The sequence below is a fragment of the Macrobrachium nipponense genome, chromosome 43 (genome assembly GCF_015104395.2).
Source record: "Macrobrachium nipponense isolate FS-2020 chromosome 43, ASM1510439v2, whole genome shotgun sequence".
Classification (NCBI taxonomy): domain Eukaryota; kingdom Metazoa; phylum Arthropoda; class Malacostraca; order Decapoda; family Palaemonidae; genus Macrobrachium; species Macrobrachium nipponense.
In genome coordinates, this window is record NC_061104.1 from 18,943,649 (window position 1) to 18,962,314 (window position 18,666).

An 18,666-nucleotide genomic window follows, 5' to 3' on the forward strand; every position below is an offset into this window, starting at 1 on the left:
CTATCGCATCCGTTTTCGAGTAGTAGAAGTTAGATCATTTGTCATCTTCACGTAACGAAACAGCCTGTCTTTAAACCTGCACGTTTCATCAAACAAAACTGTTCCTTTTAACAACACAAAGATATCAATCCCCTATTTCTCTATTAATGTTAGTTACACCACTGGTCACATTTACGATTTTTTCTGTATGTATTTTTTAAAACCGATCTTTTGTGAGTCTTTTTTTTTCTCGTTTCACAATCATCAGCTTCCCCGCTCCGCCTCACACACACACACACACACACACACACACACACACAAAGAGAGAGAGAGAGAGAGAGAATCACTGTTAAGTAGATTAATACAAAGTAGGTAACTAACATATAATGGAATAAAAAATAAAAAAATTACTATACTTTCATTTGTGCTCCCGCTTCACACACACACAGAACTCGACTGTTAAGCAGATAAAACAAAAAGAATACGAAGTAGGTCAGCTGGGACAAAATAAATTACTATTTCTTCATTAGAGAGAGAGAGAGGAGAGAGAGAGAGGAGATGTTGAGAGAGAGAGAAGAGAGAGAGAGAGAGAGAGAGAGAATTACTGTTCAGCAGAAAAAAAGACAGACCGTCAATATTAAATTGTGAAACTTCCATTAACCAGAAAAAGCCGTCAACACCGAGCCATCAATCATCATCGTAATAATGTGTCAGACAGTAAATTACATTAATTCAACAACTATTATTCATCCACAGGATCAGTGGCAGTATAGCTCTATAAATATCGTATAAATGTCAGCGTACAGTCGTGTCAATTCTACACCGTTCCATTAACTGTGGTAGAAGTGACCCAGTTTAACTTCTTCGTGTTCTCTGTGGCAAATAGATATATATATATATATATATATATTTCTATGGCCTTGTTTCCAGGCGCGGCTATAGAAAGAATGGAGCAATACAGATTTCCTACGAATATTTATGTAACAAGGCAATCTATACTGCGTCTGCAATGCAACAGAATTCGACCTACACTACCAGAACTTCAATATACTCCAATTCATGATTTAATGGAGAAAAAATATCCAATCCATGTCTTACTCGTTATCCAACAGACCAGTCCAAAGACTAAACTATGAACATCTTGACTACACTATCCAAGAAGATCGGACAATGTTGAAAACAATCCTACATTCTCCATTGTTTAGGCATAGTTACTAAATGGCTCAAACCCCAGTTTGTGTCAAGTGAAATTCACGCACAATCAATCCACCAGATGGGAATGTATAAAAATAATGCACCTTGATTTCGAAAACAATAGTGCATATTATGAACCGTTTATTGAAACCATTTATCATGGGATGATCCCATTGCGTTAAGACTAATGACAATAGCCAATACCAATTTACGGACGCACCTGGTCAGCTTTATCTCTCTCTCTCTCTCTCTCTCTCTCTCTCTCTCTCTCTCTCTCTCTCAGCATCAAAGGGGAGCTAAGGTCAATTCGCTCTCTCTCTCTCTCAGCAGTAAAAGGGGAGACTTTATTAGGTCAAATTCTCCCTCTTTCCATTCCTGCGGTATAACGAAAGTACTCTCTCTCTCTCCTAATAATCTGTACTCAAAAATTCAATTTTATTCGTAATTATAGCAAAAGAAATCCAAAATAATTTGTATCTCCTAATAATCTGTACTTAAAGATTAATTTTCAATGGTAATTCTAGCAAAAAAAAAAAAAAAAAATAAAAAAAAAAAAAAAAAAAAAAAAAATAAAAAAAAAATAAAAAAAATCAACTCCACCCTTGTTTCATGTACCTCAAAATACTGCTCTCTCTGCTGACTGAGCAGGTCACTTCCTCAGAGCTGACCCCCGTCCAATAAAGTCTCCTCACAGATTAAAACGGGGCTTATGCATATGGAATCCATTGTTGTTAAAGTTGGGTCCCAGCTACGTATTAAGGCCATCCCACTCACCCTATAAAACTACATCAAAAAGATGAAGTCTCTGAGAGAGAGAGAGAGAGAGAGAGAGAGAGAGAGAGAGAGAGAGAGAGAGGAGGAGGAGGAGGAGGAGGAGGAGGAAGGGTGTCCTGAAATTGGGAGACGCGGTCAGAGGAAGACGGAATAGTTTCGTGACGTCTTGAACACGAAAAGACTGAACGAATAGTTACCTATTATTTCGAGACTATTCAAATACCCTCGGAGGATGAGGAGGATTTGGAGGAGGAGGGGGAGGAGGAGGAGGGGGGAGGGGAGGAGGAGGTTTGGAGGAGGTTGGAGGAGAGAGGAGGATTTGGAGGAGGAGGAGGAGGAGGAGGAGGAGGAGGACTAGCTCCCTATACTCGAAGGTACAGGAAGGGGAAGAACCCCTTCCTTCCTTAACATTCGAAAGAGGTAGTGAGGATGAGAACTAATCCCTAACATCCTGAGGGAATAGAAGGAAGAATGTGGGTTTGCAAGGGCCTAGCTCTTACAAATTAAACTTAATAAGAGAGAGCCTACCGGACTCGTTCTTGGCATTTAGGGAGAAAAAGTAACCCGCTCCCTAGAACAGGGGAGGGGCGGACAAGTTCCCCTCCATTTGGGGAAGCATAACTATAATAGATTGTCAGTACTGGATAAAACGTAAATAGAACCATAACAAACAGACAGGGAAAGGTGACAAGCACCTCCCTTTGCATCAAGGAAAAGGTTGAACGACTTTTTTTTCTTTACAGCACTCGGTCGGAATAAAAAAAAAAAAAAAAAAGAAAAAAAAAACGAACGAAGAAGAAGAAGAAGAAGAAGAAGAAGAAGAAGAAGAAGAAGAATGCTGGGCGGATTAGAAAGAGGTAAGAAGGGAGGAATGCTTCCAAAAATTCGGGGATATGGAGGACGAGCTACCTATCTTTCAGTAACGGGAGGACTGGCTTCCCCAATGTCGAAAAAAAAATAAATGAGAACCAGCTTCCAAACTGGAAAACAAATAAATTGGAACCAGCTCCCCAACTTTAAAAAAAATATAAATTAGAACCAGCTCCTAAAACTTAATACAAAAAATTGGAACCAGCTCCCAACTTACAAATAAATAAATAAATGAATAAAATTGGAACCAGCCCCAACTTACGAAAAAAATTGGAACCAGCTTCCCAACTTAAAACAAATTGGAACCAGCTCCCCAACCTAAAAAATAATTGGAACCAGCTCCCCCACCTTTAAAAACAATTGGAACCAACTTCCCCACCTTTAAAAAAATTGAAAAAAAAAAACCAGCTCCCCAACTTACAAAAAATAGGAACCAGCTCCCAACTTACAAAAAAGTACCAGCTCCTCAACTGAAAAAAATAGGACCACCACACAACATACACACACAAACACATACACAAAACAAAACAAAAACAGCTCCTAAACTGAATTAAATAGGAACCAGCTCCCCTACTTTAAAAAAATAAATGAGACCCAGCTCCCCATCTTATAAACAAAAAAATAAAAAAAAATAAAAAAAAAACTCCCCAAACTGAAAAAATTAGGAACCAGCTCCCCAACTTAAAAAATAAATAAATAAATAAAAAATTGGAACTAGCTCTTCAACTTCGTCAAAAATACATGGGAACTAGCTCCCCCAACTTCGGGGCAGGGGGAGGTAGGGCTAACTCCACGACAGTCGCTCCCCTACACCGTAGGAGAGAGAGAGAGAGAGAGAGAGAGAGAGAGAGAGAGAGAGAGAGAGAGAGAGTCCTTCCTTGTCTTCCCTTTTGTTTCCTCTGCTTGTGGGTTGAGCGGACCAGAAGAATGGAGGTTATCAGAGGCAAATCATAAATTCTTCGGAGATGATAAGCCTAAAAGATGCGCCCTTTTAAAGGGGGACGTCTACATGACAAAGGACCCCTTTGGATCACTCGAAAAAATAATCGGAGTTCTGTGGGATTAAAGGGGAGAGAGATAAAGAACAAAAATACATCACGTAAGGGACGAAGGTAATTTCTTTACACACACACACACACACACACAAAGAGAGAGAGAGAGAGAGAGAGAGAGAGGAGAGAGAGAGAGAGAATTCTGAAACTTTTTACAGACGTAGACAGAGAAAATACTTCACGTGAGAAAACGAAGATAAATTTTACAGACGTGGAGAGAGAGAGAGAGAGAGAGAGAGAGAGAGAGAGAGAAGAGAGAGAGAGAGAGAGAGTTACATAACCACAGACAAACAAGAGGGACGTCTACTTGGATCTATTTCCTTTAGTGTACAGATTTGTTGGTTTCTCTTTTTCGTTAAAAAATGCCAGATTTATATTTCAGGGGTAATAAAGTTCAAAAATACTTCCCCTCACTGCAAAACTCGTATGTGTGGGCTTGAGAGAGAGAGAGAGAGAGAGAGAGAGTACCAATATTTTCTTGCATATTATATGATTATATATCTACGGGCAACAATGTGTTTGCTTTCCAAATTCAGCGTCACTATCTCGACCTTGTATTACCTCGCCATTACGATTAATGTATTGATTTCCCTTCTCAGCTCTTTGAGTGCTATTTGTTTAAAACAACATTTACTCGGTAACTGTCAGTAATTGCTATACTATGGCCCTCTTAAGATGGCTATAGAAATTACCGTCAATACCTTTATCGTTTCATTATGGGAATTAAATTAGGGTTCCATCGCGATAGATGGAAATAGCAGCAGGACTTATTAACCTACTGTCATTTTTCATTGGCATTAGGTCATCATCTGGCAATTAGTGACTATCACGAATCATTGATGATTAGAATGTAACAATTATTGCTGATATTATCTGCAGATATGATCAAATAAATGCAATATCATTATTTACCATAACAACGAGGGAAATCCTAGGACAAAATGAGTTATTACGACCCAGATGAGAAAAGTAAACAAACAAAAGAAGACATAAACAATACAAAGCGTAAAAAGGAATAAATCCCTTATCAGATATTTACGTTTGTCTTTCTGTCATATATTCAAAAAGTATTTGAAAACACTTTCTCTGTCTTGACAATATTTCTCTCTCTCTCTCTCTCTCTCTCTCTCTCTCTCTCTCTCTCTCTCTCAACACAAACACCCACACAAACTCCAAACACACCAAACACACATACACACAAAATTCAAACACACCCACAAACATCCACACACACACACACATACAAACAAACACGAACAAACACACACAGACAGGCAGGCAGACTCGGGACCAGCTTGTTGATCTGCGCCAAACAAAGGACTTGGGTTTCAGGCAAAAGCTTTCGCCAAGGAGGCGAAGGTCGAGGGACCCATTGCTAACGAATCCCCCCGCGGATCAGCGGGATCAATCACCTGCTACGTGGTCAATACGGCACAACACCAGAGGAACAAGTCCATAACACGCCCCCCCCCCCCCCCCCCCCCTCTCTCTCTCTCTCTCTCTCTCTCTCTCTGTATATATATATATATATATTATATATATATATATATATAGAGAGAGAGAGAGAGAGAGAGAGAGAGAGAGAGGAGGGGGGGAGGCGTGTTATGGCTTGTTCCCCCCCTTCTCTCTCTCTCTCTCTTTCTCTCTCTCTCTCCTCTCTTCTCACTCTCTCTCTCTCTCTCTCTCTCTCTATATATATATATATATATATATATATATATATATATATAGAGAGAGAGAGAGAGAGAGAGAGAGAGAGAGAGAGAGAGATATTAATATGCTTATGGACTGAAATTCGATTAACATACATTCACCTATATGAAATGTAATATACAAATAAAACCAAGACCACTCTTACCACCATTTACACTCATTATAAAGCATTTGAGACATCTGTATTTACAACATACGCAACCTTAAATCTAATAATAATACAGCCAAAGACGTCGGCTTCTTTAAAAGTAGTATCAATCATGCTGAAGGTAACGTATTTATCACAAGAAAACATTTCCAGGCATCTTAGGCATCTTGTCGTTCAACTCTTCCAAAGTAGCAACGAATTTAACTTCATGGGCAATATCTCAAAACTTACGAGCTACATGGCGCAAGAATCCAAGACAGATGCTACGAGATGACAGAAAACGTGACCGAGCGTCAGCGCCGGCGCAGTGAACAAAACAAAAAATCGGTAATATTCTAGCGTGACTTCTTAATCAAAGATATGCGATTTCATAAAAATCTAAAGTGCACCTCAAAAACATTAAGGTTATTACGAACCATAAGGTTTTGCTTTAATTAAAAACAGCCAGTTTTTATGGTATTAAATTTCCAGGTAGACAAAAGTCTAACGAAAATATTTCAAATATTTTCGCATTTTCGTTTGACATCAACCAAGGTTAATTCTCCAAGTGACAATTGCTTTCAAAGTCGTTTCCTAAAGTGTTGAGCCCAACACTTTTTTCTTGCTTTCAATATGTATGTGTTTGCATGAATACATTACATACATATATATATATATATATATATATATATATATATATATATATATATATTATAATATATATATACCACACTTACATATATATACACACACATATATATCGAGCTACAAATGTCCTTTAATATCTAATTCGCTCTACCTCGGAATTAATATATTTTCATATATGTTTAACCGAGGGGGAATTTATTAAGCGATAATAGAATTGGCGGCCGACAGGCGCGAGCCATCGACCTCTCAATTCTATTATCGCTTAATAAATTCCCCCTCGGTTAAACAAATAGAAAATATATTAATTCCGAGGTAGAGCGAATTAGATATTAAAGGACATTTGTAGCTCGATATATGTATATGAATCACGGTAATGTGATAGACTTTATACATATGTATACACACACACACACACACATATATATATATATATATATATATATATATATATATTAATGATATATATAGGCGTGTGTGCATATACATTATCTTTTTTACCCCATAGTTAATATACCAGACGGCTTCTCCGTTAAAAACAAGAAGCTGAAAATATTCAAGACCTAATGCCTCGGATTAAGTTGATTCATTATCAAGCCCAACCCGAACCATTAGCCACGGACTGCGAACGATCAAAACATGCTCTTTTCGGAAAAAAAAAAAAAAAAAAAAAAAAAAAAAAAAAAAAAAAAAACAAAAAAAAAAAAAAAAACAACTTACTCTTACCTGTGCTAGTACGCGCGCGCACAAACCAATCCAATCCAATATCGGGGAGCAGACAGGACGTATTTACTGATGGATATTCAGAACTTAGCCTAGACAAACACTTTCCCAAGTTTCAAAAGTAGAGAATTTTCTGGGTATATTGACAAAAGTAATCCTACAAAGATTATTTGCTACGTATAGCCTTTCTTAGCCATATCAGATATACATTTTTTTTTTAAATGTCATTGAACAAAACAACAATGTTTGTCTACGTTTGATACCTAAATCCAGTTGAAAAAACATTACAATTGGAATACGAATGGTCTCTAACCTCAAAGAGGGGACCATTCTCTCTCTCTCTCTCTCTCTCTCTCTCTCTCTCTCTCTCTCTCTCTCTCTCTCTCTCTCTCTCTCTCAAGAATGATGAAGTCCAACTAATGGATAATTACATTCGAAAATCCTTTGTGTTGACCTTCCAGGATTGCACCGGGAACCTTATCTAAGCAAAACACAGAAATAAATGTCATATATATATGTATATGAATATATACGTGTTATATATATATATATATATATATATATATATATATATATATATATATATATATATATATATATATATATATATCACACACACACAAATATATAGGTATACCTATAATATTCACATACACAAACATACACACATAGAAATGTGATTATGTGTGTGTAAAAAATCTTAAGCCCCTTTTTTCCCCATTTTTCAATGCACAGCCTTCATGTTTTCTCCATCAATCACGCAATACACTAAATAAAAAGCAGTCTGTGTACTTCTCTTGCTTTCACGTTCATTAAATATAATACAAAAATATAACAAAAAAAAGGCCGAAGTGCACTTATTACTTATTAACCCCCAGAAAAGTCAAAAGGACTTTATAGTCAGACATGTAAAAATTAAGGCATTAAAGTAATACACAGATTCTATGCTTTAAGGCAGAAAACATGAAGAGAACAGCTAAGCAGAAAACGAACAACTGACGACGTAGCTTTATTTGAAAACCTCACGTGAACAGCTAAGCAGAAAACGAAAAATTGGTAACTGAGGCAAAAACGTGACATGGCGAACTATGAAGACAAGGTAGCTTTATCTAATTCGAACAGCTAAGCACGAAACGGAAAAAATGTAAAATAACGAACTATGAACAACACATAATTGCTATATTTAATCCGTTTGAAAATGCGAAATAAAATGCTCTGCAAAAACAGAAAGTACTGGGCACTACGAAATTAGTTACTGTAGGTAAATTTAGTACAAATTTCCCTCAACACGAAGGCAGAAAAACTGCTTTCAAACACCACAGGTAATGTGATGTCTTTACATCCTGGAAGATGTTTATCGGATGCCAAATGATGATATATATAATCTATGCTGTATTCTGACATTATTATGACAGTTGATCGTTAGCTACGTGACGGAACAGTGGTATTGACCACATTCCGGCACCGCTAACCAACCACCAATATCCGGTTACTAATAACCTTCCAGACCGTTGAAAAGCCGTGGGTATTGGTCTCTCTCTCTCTCTCTCTCTCTCTCTCTCTCTCTCTCTCTCTCTCTCTCTCTCTCTCTCTATGTAAAAATGCTGAGTTTAGTCACAAGTCCTTCAACCTTTATCCTATTTTATCCTAGGCAAGGCCAACCCCCTCTAAAATTATAATTATTAATGTCCTATTTAAAACTCTCTCTCTCTCTCTCAAAAATTAAAATTATTATTATTAATGACCTACTTAAAAATAAAACTCTATTCTCTCTCTCTCTCTCTACTCTCTCTCTCTCTCTCTCTATCTCTCTCTCTCTCTGAAAGAAAATTTTTTCTCCCCCTCCCCCTGAAGCCTCATCCATCAAACGATACGGTCACCTTTAAAAGATAATTAAAATTGAAACTGCTCATCCATCAGTAACAATAATTAATAAGTCGAAAATGGACCCCAATATCCAGGAGAAGTCGTGTTCTTATCAATCACCGCAGGCAAAATGATAGCCCTTAAATGCGTTCCAGTAATATTCCAATTACCATTCTTCAAAAAAAAAAAAAAAAAATAAATAAAAATAAAAACCAGATGTGGATCCCAATTGTAATAAAATTTTATCTTAATTACGTTGCATCAAAATAAATTCTTGAGTAGTATATGAATAAACAAGATTACTTTTAAACATTAAGAGAAATTTTATGCACCTGTAAAAAAAGTACTTTTCAATTTCATACATAAAAAGATAATTACCAAAAACCGGAACAATAAAAAACTACTGCTGAGTACCATAAAACAATGCATATTTTTTCATAATACATCGATCACCTGAAAAGGATTAATAATTTTAAACTTCCCATATTCTTTTTAATTCGCCACTACGTAATTACGAATGGAATCACAAAAAAACAAAAAAAGTTTTCCCTCGCTGCAATAAAAAAAAAAAAAAAAATAAATAAAAAAAAGTGTCATATATGATTTCCCCCGTTATCAATCCAAATTAGTATGCATAAATAATAAGCTTCTCAATTTGCAACCTGAATGACAAAATTACAAGCCCCTCAAATATATCTGCAACGTTGAATATATTGTATCAATATATTACCTCGACACTTGCAACAAGGGAGAGGGGAACGGAAATAGATTGATGACAAGTTGGTGACGCATTTTCAAAGCATGATTTGAAAAAAAATCGTAAGTAAAAAAATAAAATGTCAGGAAAAAAAAGAAGAAGACATAAAGCATATAACTAGTATAAAATAATGGATGGCATTCACAAGAGATTGTTTGTCACGTTGTCAACAACAGCCTAACTGTGATGATGTTTCGATGCTCAGTAACTCGACTTTAAAGAATTTATATTCAAATATTTTTTTTCGAAAAACACTTTTTTCATTCCATAAATAAAAACAATATTTAGCCGCATCTCATTCTATAAGTCCCTTGCACATTACATTAATGTCCAGTCTAACCTCTAGATCTAGAGTTGTAAAATATACTCTACTCAGTAAATAAACGGTCATTTAAATTTCCTCAAACGAAGCTGGATTAAAGTAAAATGAAATTCATATTACATATACAAATATACACAAATAATTGTATAATAGCATTTTATACTTTCCTTTTTGAGGAGGAAATACTCAAACCACACAGGGTACGTTTCATACCCTTATTCCTAAGAATGGCAAATCACCCCTCGAAGGAAGAAGAAGGAACTGCTGCGCTACCTCAGACAAAAGGCGGAACGGGAGCGAGAGACTATTCCCTGGAACCGATAACAAGAGATCCCGCCCAGGGCTGCAACTTTCAATAACCACAATGATTTGCAACGAGGATCCCCCCCTCCTCCTCCTCCTCCTCCTCCTCCTCCTCCTCCTCCTCCTCCTCCTCCTCCTCCTCCTCTCCTCCTCTGCGGCCCAGGCAATGTTTGCTACATTTCAGAAATGATAAAGTGCCTGCAAGCAAGCAGTTGTCTTGAATTCGAACTGACGGTGGTTTGCGTTTTCAGCTTCCCAAATTTGGTGGTCCTATACCGGGATCGAACCACAGACCTTATGTACTTGTTTATTATACACATATAAGGTTATTCCCTCAAGGTCAAACTCCATACGTAAGTCACGAAAAAAAAAAAAATCGAATGCGCATCGTCAAACATTACCATAATGGTCTAACGCTACACAAGTAGGTGGAGGTCGGGGGGTAGGTGGGGGTGGGGGTGGGGTGGGGGGGGGGTGGGGGTGGAGGATGGGGAGGGGGAGGGCCACAGTCCTAAAGTACAATTATCTGACTTCCTCTCAAGAGGATAACAAGGACGAAAGGAGTGAGAAAAGGATAAGAAAAAAAAATACCAATTCCATTACGAGTTTCTTAAAGCTTCACTCTCTCTCTCTCTCTCTCTCTCTCTCTCTCTCTCGTCTCTCTCTTCTCTCTCTCTCTTCAGCGACGCCATTGTCTGCGATTACAATGGAGCATCATCTCTCCAGGTGACTTTCACGTGGACCTGCAGACTCTGTATTGCTTCAATTTTTCGACCCAAGGGGAAGTACCCCCTTCACAGGGAAGAACGAGGGGGGGGGGGTCCACTAAAAGGGTGCAAGGCGCTAATAGAGGATATATGAAAAGCACCTATACACACACACATACACTCACACGTAATTACCTGCGACGAGAGAGAGAGAGAGAGAGAGAGAGAAAGAGATTTTAGATCAACTTTTGCCAAAACTTCAATGGTTTTTAGAAAAAGAAATATATTTCAGGTACTATTTTGATTTACATTATGTATATTAAAATGTCGAGATGGAGAGTTTTCCAGCCATTAACAAAATAAAAGGTATTTCAGTATGTAAATAACTCAATGGATAAATTTTATAGACTTGCTTTTATTGAATGTACTCAACAAGATAGTTTTTTGAATACATAGTTGAATATAGAATTAAGGCCCAGCACTAGGACCTATGAGGTTATTCAGCGCTGAAATGGAAAGTGGCAGTAAAAGGTATGAAAGGTGTAACAGGAGGAATAATCTGCAAGGGATTCCGAGGGATCAAATCAACAATCACTACAGGCAATCAAGTCCAAATGAAGAAAGTTACCTTTTGCAATATCAAAAACTACAGTTTCTTTGAAACAAACAATCAAAACACACGATTAATCACAATGTTTTGAAGGACAGTTATATCACTCGAGTTATGAATACAAAAGGTTAAGCCAAAAACGCTGCTGACATTTCAAAACAGTTGCCCATACTTGTATTTCTGTAAGGCTGTACACATGAGACGTTTTACTGGGGAAAATAACTGGTCATTTTTAATCTTCACTTACGCAGGAAATGATAGTTCCCATTTTCCCCTAAAGGGATACGCAATATATATATATATATATATATATATATATATATATATATATATTATATCTATATATATATATATATATATATATATATATAATTTTTTTTTTTTTTTTTTTTTTTTACATAGTATAAAATTCAACGTAAAAAAAAAAACAGGGTGCATATGCAAAAAACGCATACATTGAAAACCACACAAACTCCCAAATGGTATTTAAAAAAAAAGGAGAGAGAGAGAGAGAGAGAGAGAGAGATAGAGAGAGAGAGAGAGAGAGAGAGAGAGGTGGTTCTGCAAATGAAAGGCCCAAACCTGGGCCTTGTCCCAAATGTGCCCCCAAAAAGTAGGACACAAACACGCGCATCGTCCCTCCCTGCCCCTTTTAGTAGGCGGGCATTAAATTCTGCTCAGGGCACTAAAAGGAGAACGGCTCACGGGATGAGAAAAGTTTAATAACGACGCTAATCTCTTAAGCGGCCGAGGAGCCTAAATAAAGGCGGGGAAGTTTGCTTAGCAAACTATTTGATTACGCAGCTGACGTTATGAACCCCGTATTTTCTCGTCTGCAGGTATCCTGTTCTGTGTTACGGCGCGCGTTTGAGCCTACGTCCCATGTTGTTGTTGTTGTTCCCCTATAGGAAAGCTACCGACCATAAGAAAATTGTTTTAAAAATCCGATATTCGGACAAGCGAATTTTAAGTTTCATTTATAAGGGGGGGGAAATATATAAATATATTAGATATATTATATATATTATTATATATATATCTAAGATATATATATGTGTGTGTGTGGGTGTTGGTGTGTGTGTGTGTGTGTCCGTGTGTGTGTGTGTGGGTGGGTGGATGTGTGTAATATAAAAAAACGACAAATTTTCATTTAATAGTGGAATACATACATACATACGTGCATACACACACACACACACACACACACACACACACATATATATATATATCTATATATATATATATATATATATATATATATAATACATACATAAAATATAAACAAGGACAAAACCTTTGCCTAAATAAAGCAATCATTTTCAGCATAAGAATAAAAATACTGCCAAAAGGAATCACTTTGATAACAATATAATGATGCCTAGTTGAGAGAGAGAGAGAGGAGAGGAGAGAGAGACCGAACCGAGAGACGGAGAGAGAGTACCCCAGAGAGAGAGAGAGAGAGAGAAGCACAGTTATTTGCTAATGCCCTCATGAAAACTGCTCATCTCGTAATACAAACAAAAACGGGAACAGCATTTCAAGAGATAGGCCTCCTCGAACATCCTTTAAAAAATTTTGAAAAATCAGCTCGATTAAAAATAAAAAAAGAAAAAAAAAGAGGGGGTGGGCGGAAAGGACTTAACTCAGCTTCAACTTTTGACCTGATTCTTTTAATCCGATGAATAATAAAGTTTCTGAAAAGAGAGTATTGGCTACGCTTCTAATTGAAAAGGAGAAAAGGCAATGGCTAACGAAAGGGGAATAAAGAATGTCTGAGAATATTTTAGGATGAATCGAATTTAGTGTTAAAAAAAAATAATAAAAAAAAATAAGTGCACTAAAATCACTTTACGAATTGGATGTAAATGAGAGAGAGAGAGAGAGAGAGAGAGAGAGAGAGAGAGAGAGAGAGAGAGAAGAGAGAGAGAATAAAAAGTGTACTTACTTTTAGGAACAAATTTCAAGATGGTGTGATGAGAAAATAAAATTTCTGACGAAAAAAGGAATTAAGTGTCGGACAAAATTGAGGAGGAGGAGGAGGAGTAGTGGCAACAATCCTAATTAATTAAGGGTTTAGGAAAACATAAGGGAGTAAAATTAAGAAAACATAAGGAGTAAAAGTAAGAAAACATAAGGGAGTAAAAGTAAGAAAGCATAAGTGAGTAAAAGTTGGAAAACATAAGTGAGTAAATGCAGGAAAACATAAGTGCGTAAAAGAAGAGCTTGATGAGAAATAGAATCCCATGAAAAACACAGGAAACCCGTCATAAACATTTGCAATTTACATTTGGATGGGGTTGCCATCTTCTGCATAATAAAAAAAATAAGTATTTCAATAACATGCAACTTGAAACTGACTGATTCATTGATGTGATATTAAAAACTGGCGTTCCAACTTCGATGGTTACCATCACAAGAAATACAGCTTTTGCTTTAACTGAAATGAGCAAGTCGAATCTTAACACTTCCCACCGAATTACATTAAAACAAGTCATACAAATGTAAAACTATTCCTAAATAATGACTAGTAAAACCTCAATATTTAATGGACAACGATAAAAAGTACCAAATTGAAAATAAAGACTAACATTTATAGAGAAGAAGTAGTATGAAAAATGTTAATGAAAAGGAACAGGAAATAACCGATGGAAATCCGTTCGGATAAATAGGGAGATTAAAACTCCAAATTAAACCAATGCAAATAATTCACAGGTCAATTCGAAACAATAATGCAATATATTAGCGGCCATTCATTTTAACCAGGACGCCAAAAATAAATCCGGTTGGCCTATGTAATTTATCCGAACTCTAAAAAAAAAAAATAAAAAAAAAAAAAATAAAAAGTCCTGCTAGTAAGATAAAAAAAAAAATCCTGCTAGTAAGAGAAAGTATAATCAAGACATTCAGATAAATGAAGAGATACGCACAATTACATATAAAATCTGACTTCAAGCCTATTTTCTAAATGGATGTAACAATTTTCTTAAAACCACGTCCAATTAGTGGAATACCTGACTATTGCACGACGATATGAAATACAGGTGGAAACTCCACATCAGGTATTTACTTTTATCACTTCAATTTATTCTATACGATAGCCATCAGGGACTGATGATATCGTCATGGAAAGTAATATACATACATACAGAAAAGAGAATCTAGGCATTTTAATTCTGTAAATAACAGGACTGCAAGCATCAAATCGGCGTATGAAATACAGGAACAAGATATTCAATGAAAAAAAAAGTCGCATGGAACTTTAAGACATATGAATGATAGTCAAGAGAGAGAGAGAGAGAGAGAGAGAGAGAGTGGCAAATGTTTTTAGAGACAATGTTGTACTGAATAGGAATAAGTGTAAATGAGAGAGAGAGAGAGAGAGAGAGAGAGAGAGAGAGAGAGAGAGAGAGTCAAATGTTTTTAGAAACAATGTTGCACTGAATAGGAATAAGTGTGTGTGAGAGAGAGAGAGAGAGAGAGAGAGAAACACAGTACTCACCGAGCACGGGGAAGGGCTTGTGGGCGATGGGCGAATGAGGCGTGATGCTGATGGTGGGGATGGGCGGGATGAAGGCATCTGTGGTGGAGGACCCCCCAATCCCGACGCCCATCCCGAGGCTCTCGGCGGTGATGGAGTCCATGGTGGGAATCTCCGCCATCCGGACGAGGCGGCGAGGAGGGGTGGGCCCGTAGGCGTGGACGCCGTGGGTGTGGGCGGGGTGCACGCTCGCTACAACAACTTGTTGCTTCTGATTGTGGTCTTTCGGTGACTGCTGCTGCTGCTGCTGCTGCTGCTGTTGTTGTTGTTGTGGTGGGGATTTGGGCTTGTGTTGGTGATGGTGGTGGTGGTGATGGTGGTGGTGGTGGAGATGGGCCAAGGGTGGAGGGGGTTTGCTGGAGCCGTCCATGGTGGTGGCAGGTCGGGCTGCCCCGCTGGCACCTGTCAGATAGTTCGTGACAATGTCCTCCTCACTGTCATCCCCACTTTCGGCGCCTTCGTCTGCAAAGAAGAAATATAAAAATAAATAAAGAAATATAATGTATATTACAAAATATATTTATATGTATATAATATATATGTATATAAACCTCAGAATCTCATTGGGGCAGTACGTCCATACCACAACACAATTCCATTCATCTATCCCTTCGCTGACACAACTATAACCAGCAATTCATAATCCTCTCTCTCTCTCTCTCTCTCTCTCTCTCTCTCTTCTTTCAACTTCCCACCAAACTACTATCGCCCATTTTCTCCACGTGACCGGACAGCCAATAAATATCATCTTTCATCATTTTCATTGCGTCATCCCTTAAACCATTTTTACGTATGTAAAAACAAAACTCCACAGCTACCATTTTTTTTTATATTTATACGTGGAGATGAACACAATACTTCCCTAATTATATCTGGAATGTTGCTCTAAAAAACTCTCCTCGTCTATTTCAAAAACACTGCAATGATCCTCTCAACATATGTATGTATGAATATTAAAAAAAGAGGAGCTCCTAAAAACGCCAAAATATGGAAAGTAAGTTCTATATATTTCAGAGACTGCTGTCAATTTCTTCAGGTAAGTAATGAAGAGAGAGATAGCATTCTCTGGAATATAGTACTTACTTTCTATATTTTGGCGTTTTTATGGGCTCCTTTCATATATGGAATTCTGCTGTAACCGAACATTTTTACCAGTCACGTAGGTATATATCTAATATATGCATGAATTACTTGATCACGAAGTATATAAAACGTGATGTTTTGTAATGTATTGTAATATGTATGTATATATATATATATATATATATATATATATATATATTTATATATATAAATATATACATATAGTGAAATATTTATTCAAAAGAACATGACAAGCACACAACACACACACACACACACACGAATAAAATCAGGGTCAAGGTGAAACAAACGTAAACAAACACCACCACAAGGAAGGACAAAACACCGACAACAAGAACTACATTCTAATCCTTTGCATCCTTCCATTCTTCTGACACGATTTCTTTCAGAGTGAAGAAGAAGAAGACACAGCCCAGATGAAAACGCAGGATAGGGAACCCTTTTTTTTCTCTCCTTTTTCTTTTTTTTAATTAAAAAGAGATCCGACGACTTCACAAAGGCCCTTGCTTGAATAAGGATACTCAAAACATCACACACACACAATGCCTACATTCGAGAGAATGGGGCTCAACATCCTCCGTTTCTCGAAGATTAAGGTTCTATAATACTAACCCGGGGGATTATAAATTCCAAGGACTGTGCTGGATTCCCAAAAGAAACTGGAACGTTCCTGCGTATACCGATACAAAGTACATACATAAATCCATACACACATACATACATATACATACAAGACGATTGTTATCGAGATTCGACGGGGCATTAAAATATAACTGTGGAGATTTAAATTCCAGGACTTATTTTTGGCGACACTGAAGGTTACGACACACAAACATTCATACATCCAGACAATGATTAGACTTCTCTCTTACGAACCATTATTATTAGGGGGCTGGTATACATCTAGCTAAACCTTTGGGATTTATAAATTAGATGTAGATTTAAAAATAGTAATGTTATACACCCTAATGTATCAACACATACTAATATATTTATACATACATTTATATATATTAATATATATTAATATAAATAGATATACGTCTTCATAAATAATATACATATAATTATAAATATACACAAATATATACATCGATATAAAAAAATATCTTCTAAAGCCTTTAACGTCAAGTTTCTGATGACCTTTTGCCACTAAGGTACACCAACATCTCCTGATAAATATTGACAGGAAAAACTTGACCCTTCAGTGAAGGAAAGGAAGATTCCTTTATGATATCCTTGCCCAATTAGGCTTCTCGTCCTGAGACCCCCGTCTCTTTATTGGATTCCGTCTAACCTCTTCAAAAGATTATCGATTGAGATGGCCAGAAAGAGACTCCGGGAGAGTGAAGAAACGTGCGCGCTTGATTATGAATCCCAGTTCTTAATCAAACGGTCATTACAACAGAACCAAATTTAATCTGAGGCTTAAAATAGTCTTCAACGACGGCATAGGGCGCTGGGGTTGATATACGTACTCGCAAGTTAGCGAGCAAAATTAACCAGCGTCGAGTGGTGAAAAATAAAAAGACGTGATTTCTTTATACAGCAATCTACGAGGTGACATAGTTTCACAGTCCCGTTCATATCTAGTGACTAGGGTAATAGCAATTTAATATTCCAATGGACAAACATTCACGTGGAACCGAACATAAATGTCTCTGAGCTGGAAATACTCACCTCCGCGTACTAAACTGTCCATTTAGGGAACGAGACAGAAAAGACGAGAAAATAAAGAAGTTAAAAACAGCAAAAACGATTAAATGTTTAAAAACAAAGTATTAAAAACTTATGCATTTAAAAAAAAACATGCGTAAATAACATTAAACAAATGAGCCGACACTCTTAAAGAGGGGGAGTCTCCCTTTCAACAGTACACGAACTATACTGTTGCGTTTTAAATCCCGAGGCCAAGGGGGGGGGGGGGGGGGGGGGGGGGGGGGAATGAAGGGGAGAGAGGGAGAGAGTGCTCTTATCATGTCCAGATCCTAAAATGTAAAGATGGGCGGGAGGAAGAGGATGAGAGACAGAGAGAGAGATCCAGTGCTTTTATCCTGTCTAGATCCTAAAATGTAAAGAGAGAGAGAGAGAGAGAGAGAGAGAGGAGAACGAGAGAGAGAGAGAGAGAGATTTGAAATGTATGGCAACTGCACCCTTATACCAAACCGACTGTTTTGAAAATAAATAAATCAATTTAAAAAAACTTGTAACTGAAAACTAAAGACTATGACGAACATGAGGTATCGAGAACAGCCAGGTCCACACTTAAAAAAAGAATTAAGGTTTCTAAGACAGAAAACATACTCCACGATTACTCCTGAAGCATAATTCCATGAAAAAAGTCCATACAATTACATTGCTTTTTCACAAAACATAGTCCTA

The 18,666-nt window shown here is 37.1% G+C and overlaps 1 protein-coding gene across 7 annotated transcripts in view; it reads right to left on the bottom strand.

Annotated features, from left to right (window-relative positions):
* Positions 1 to 18,666, bottom strand: part of LOC135213543 (rho guanine nucleotide exchange factor 18-like) — a 1,147,377-nt gene that overhangs the window by 619,222 nt on the left and 509,489 nt on the right. For all 7 annotated transcript variants that reach the window (XM_064247496.1, XM_064247500.1, XM_064247499.1 and 4 more), the window contains one exon: positions 15,142 to 15,642. In XM_064247496.1, coding sequence (XP_064103566.1) covers positions 15,142 to 15,642 — 501 coding nt within the window. The remainder of the gene's footprint in view (positions 1 to 15,141; positions 15,643 to 18,666) is intronic.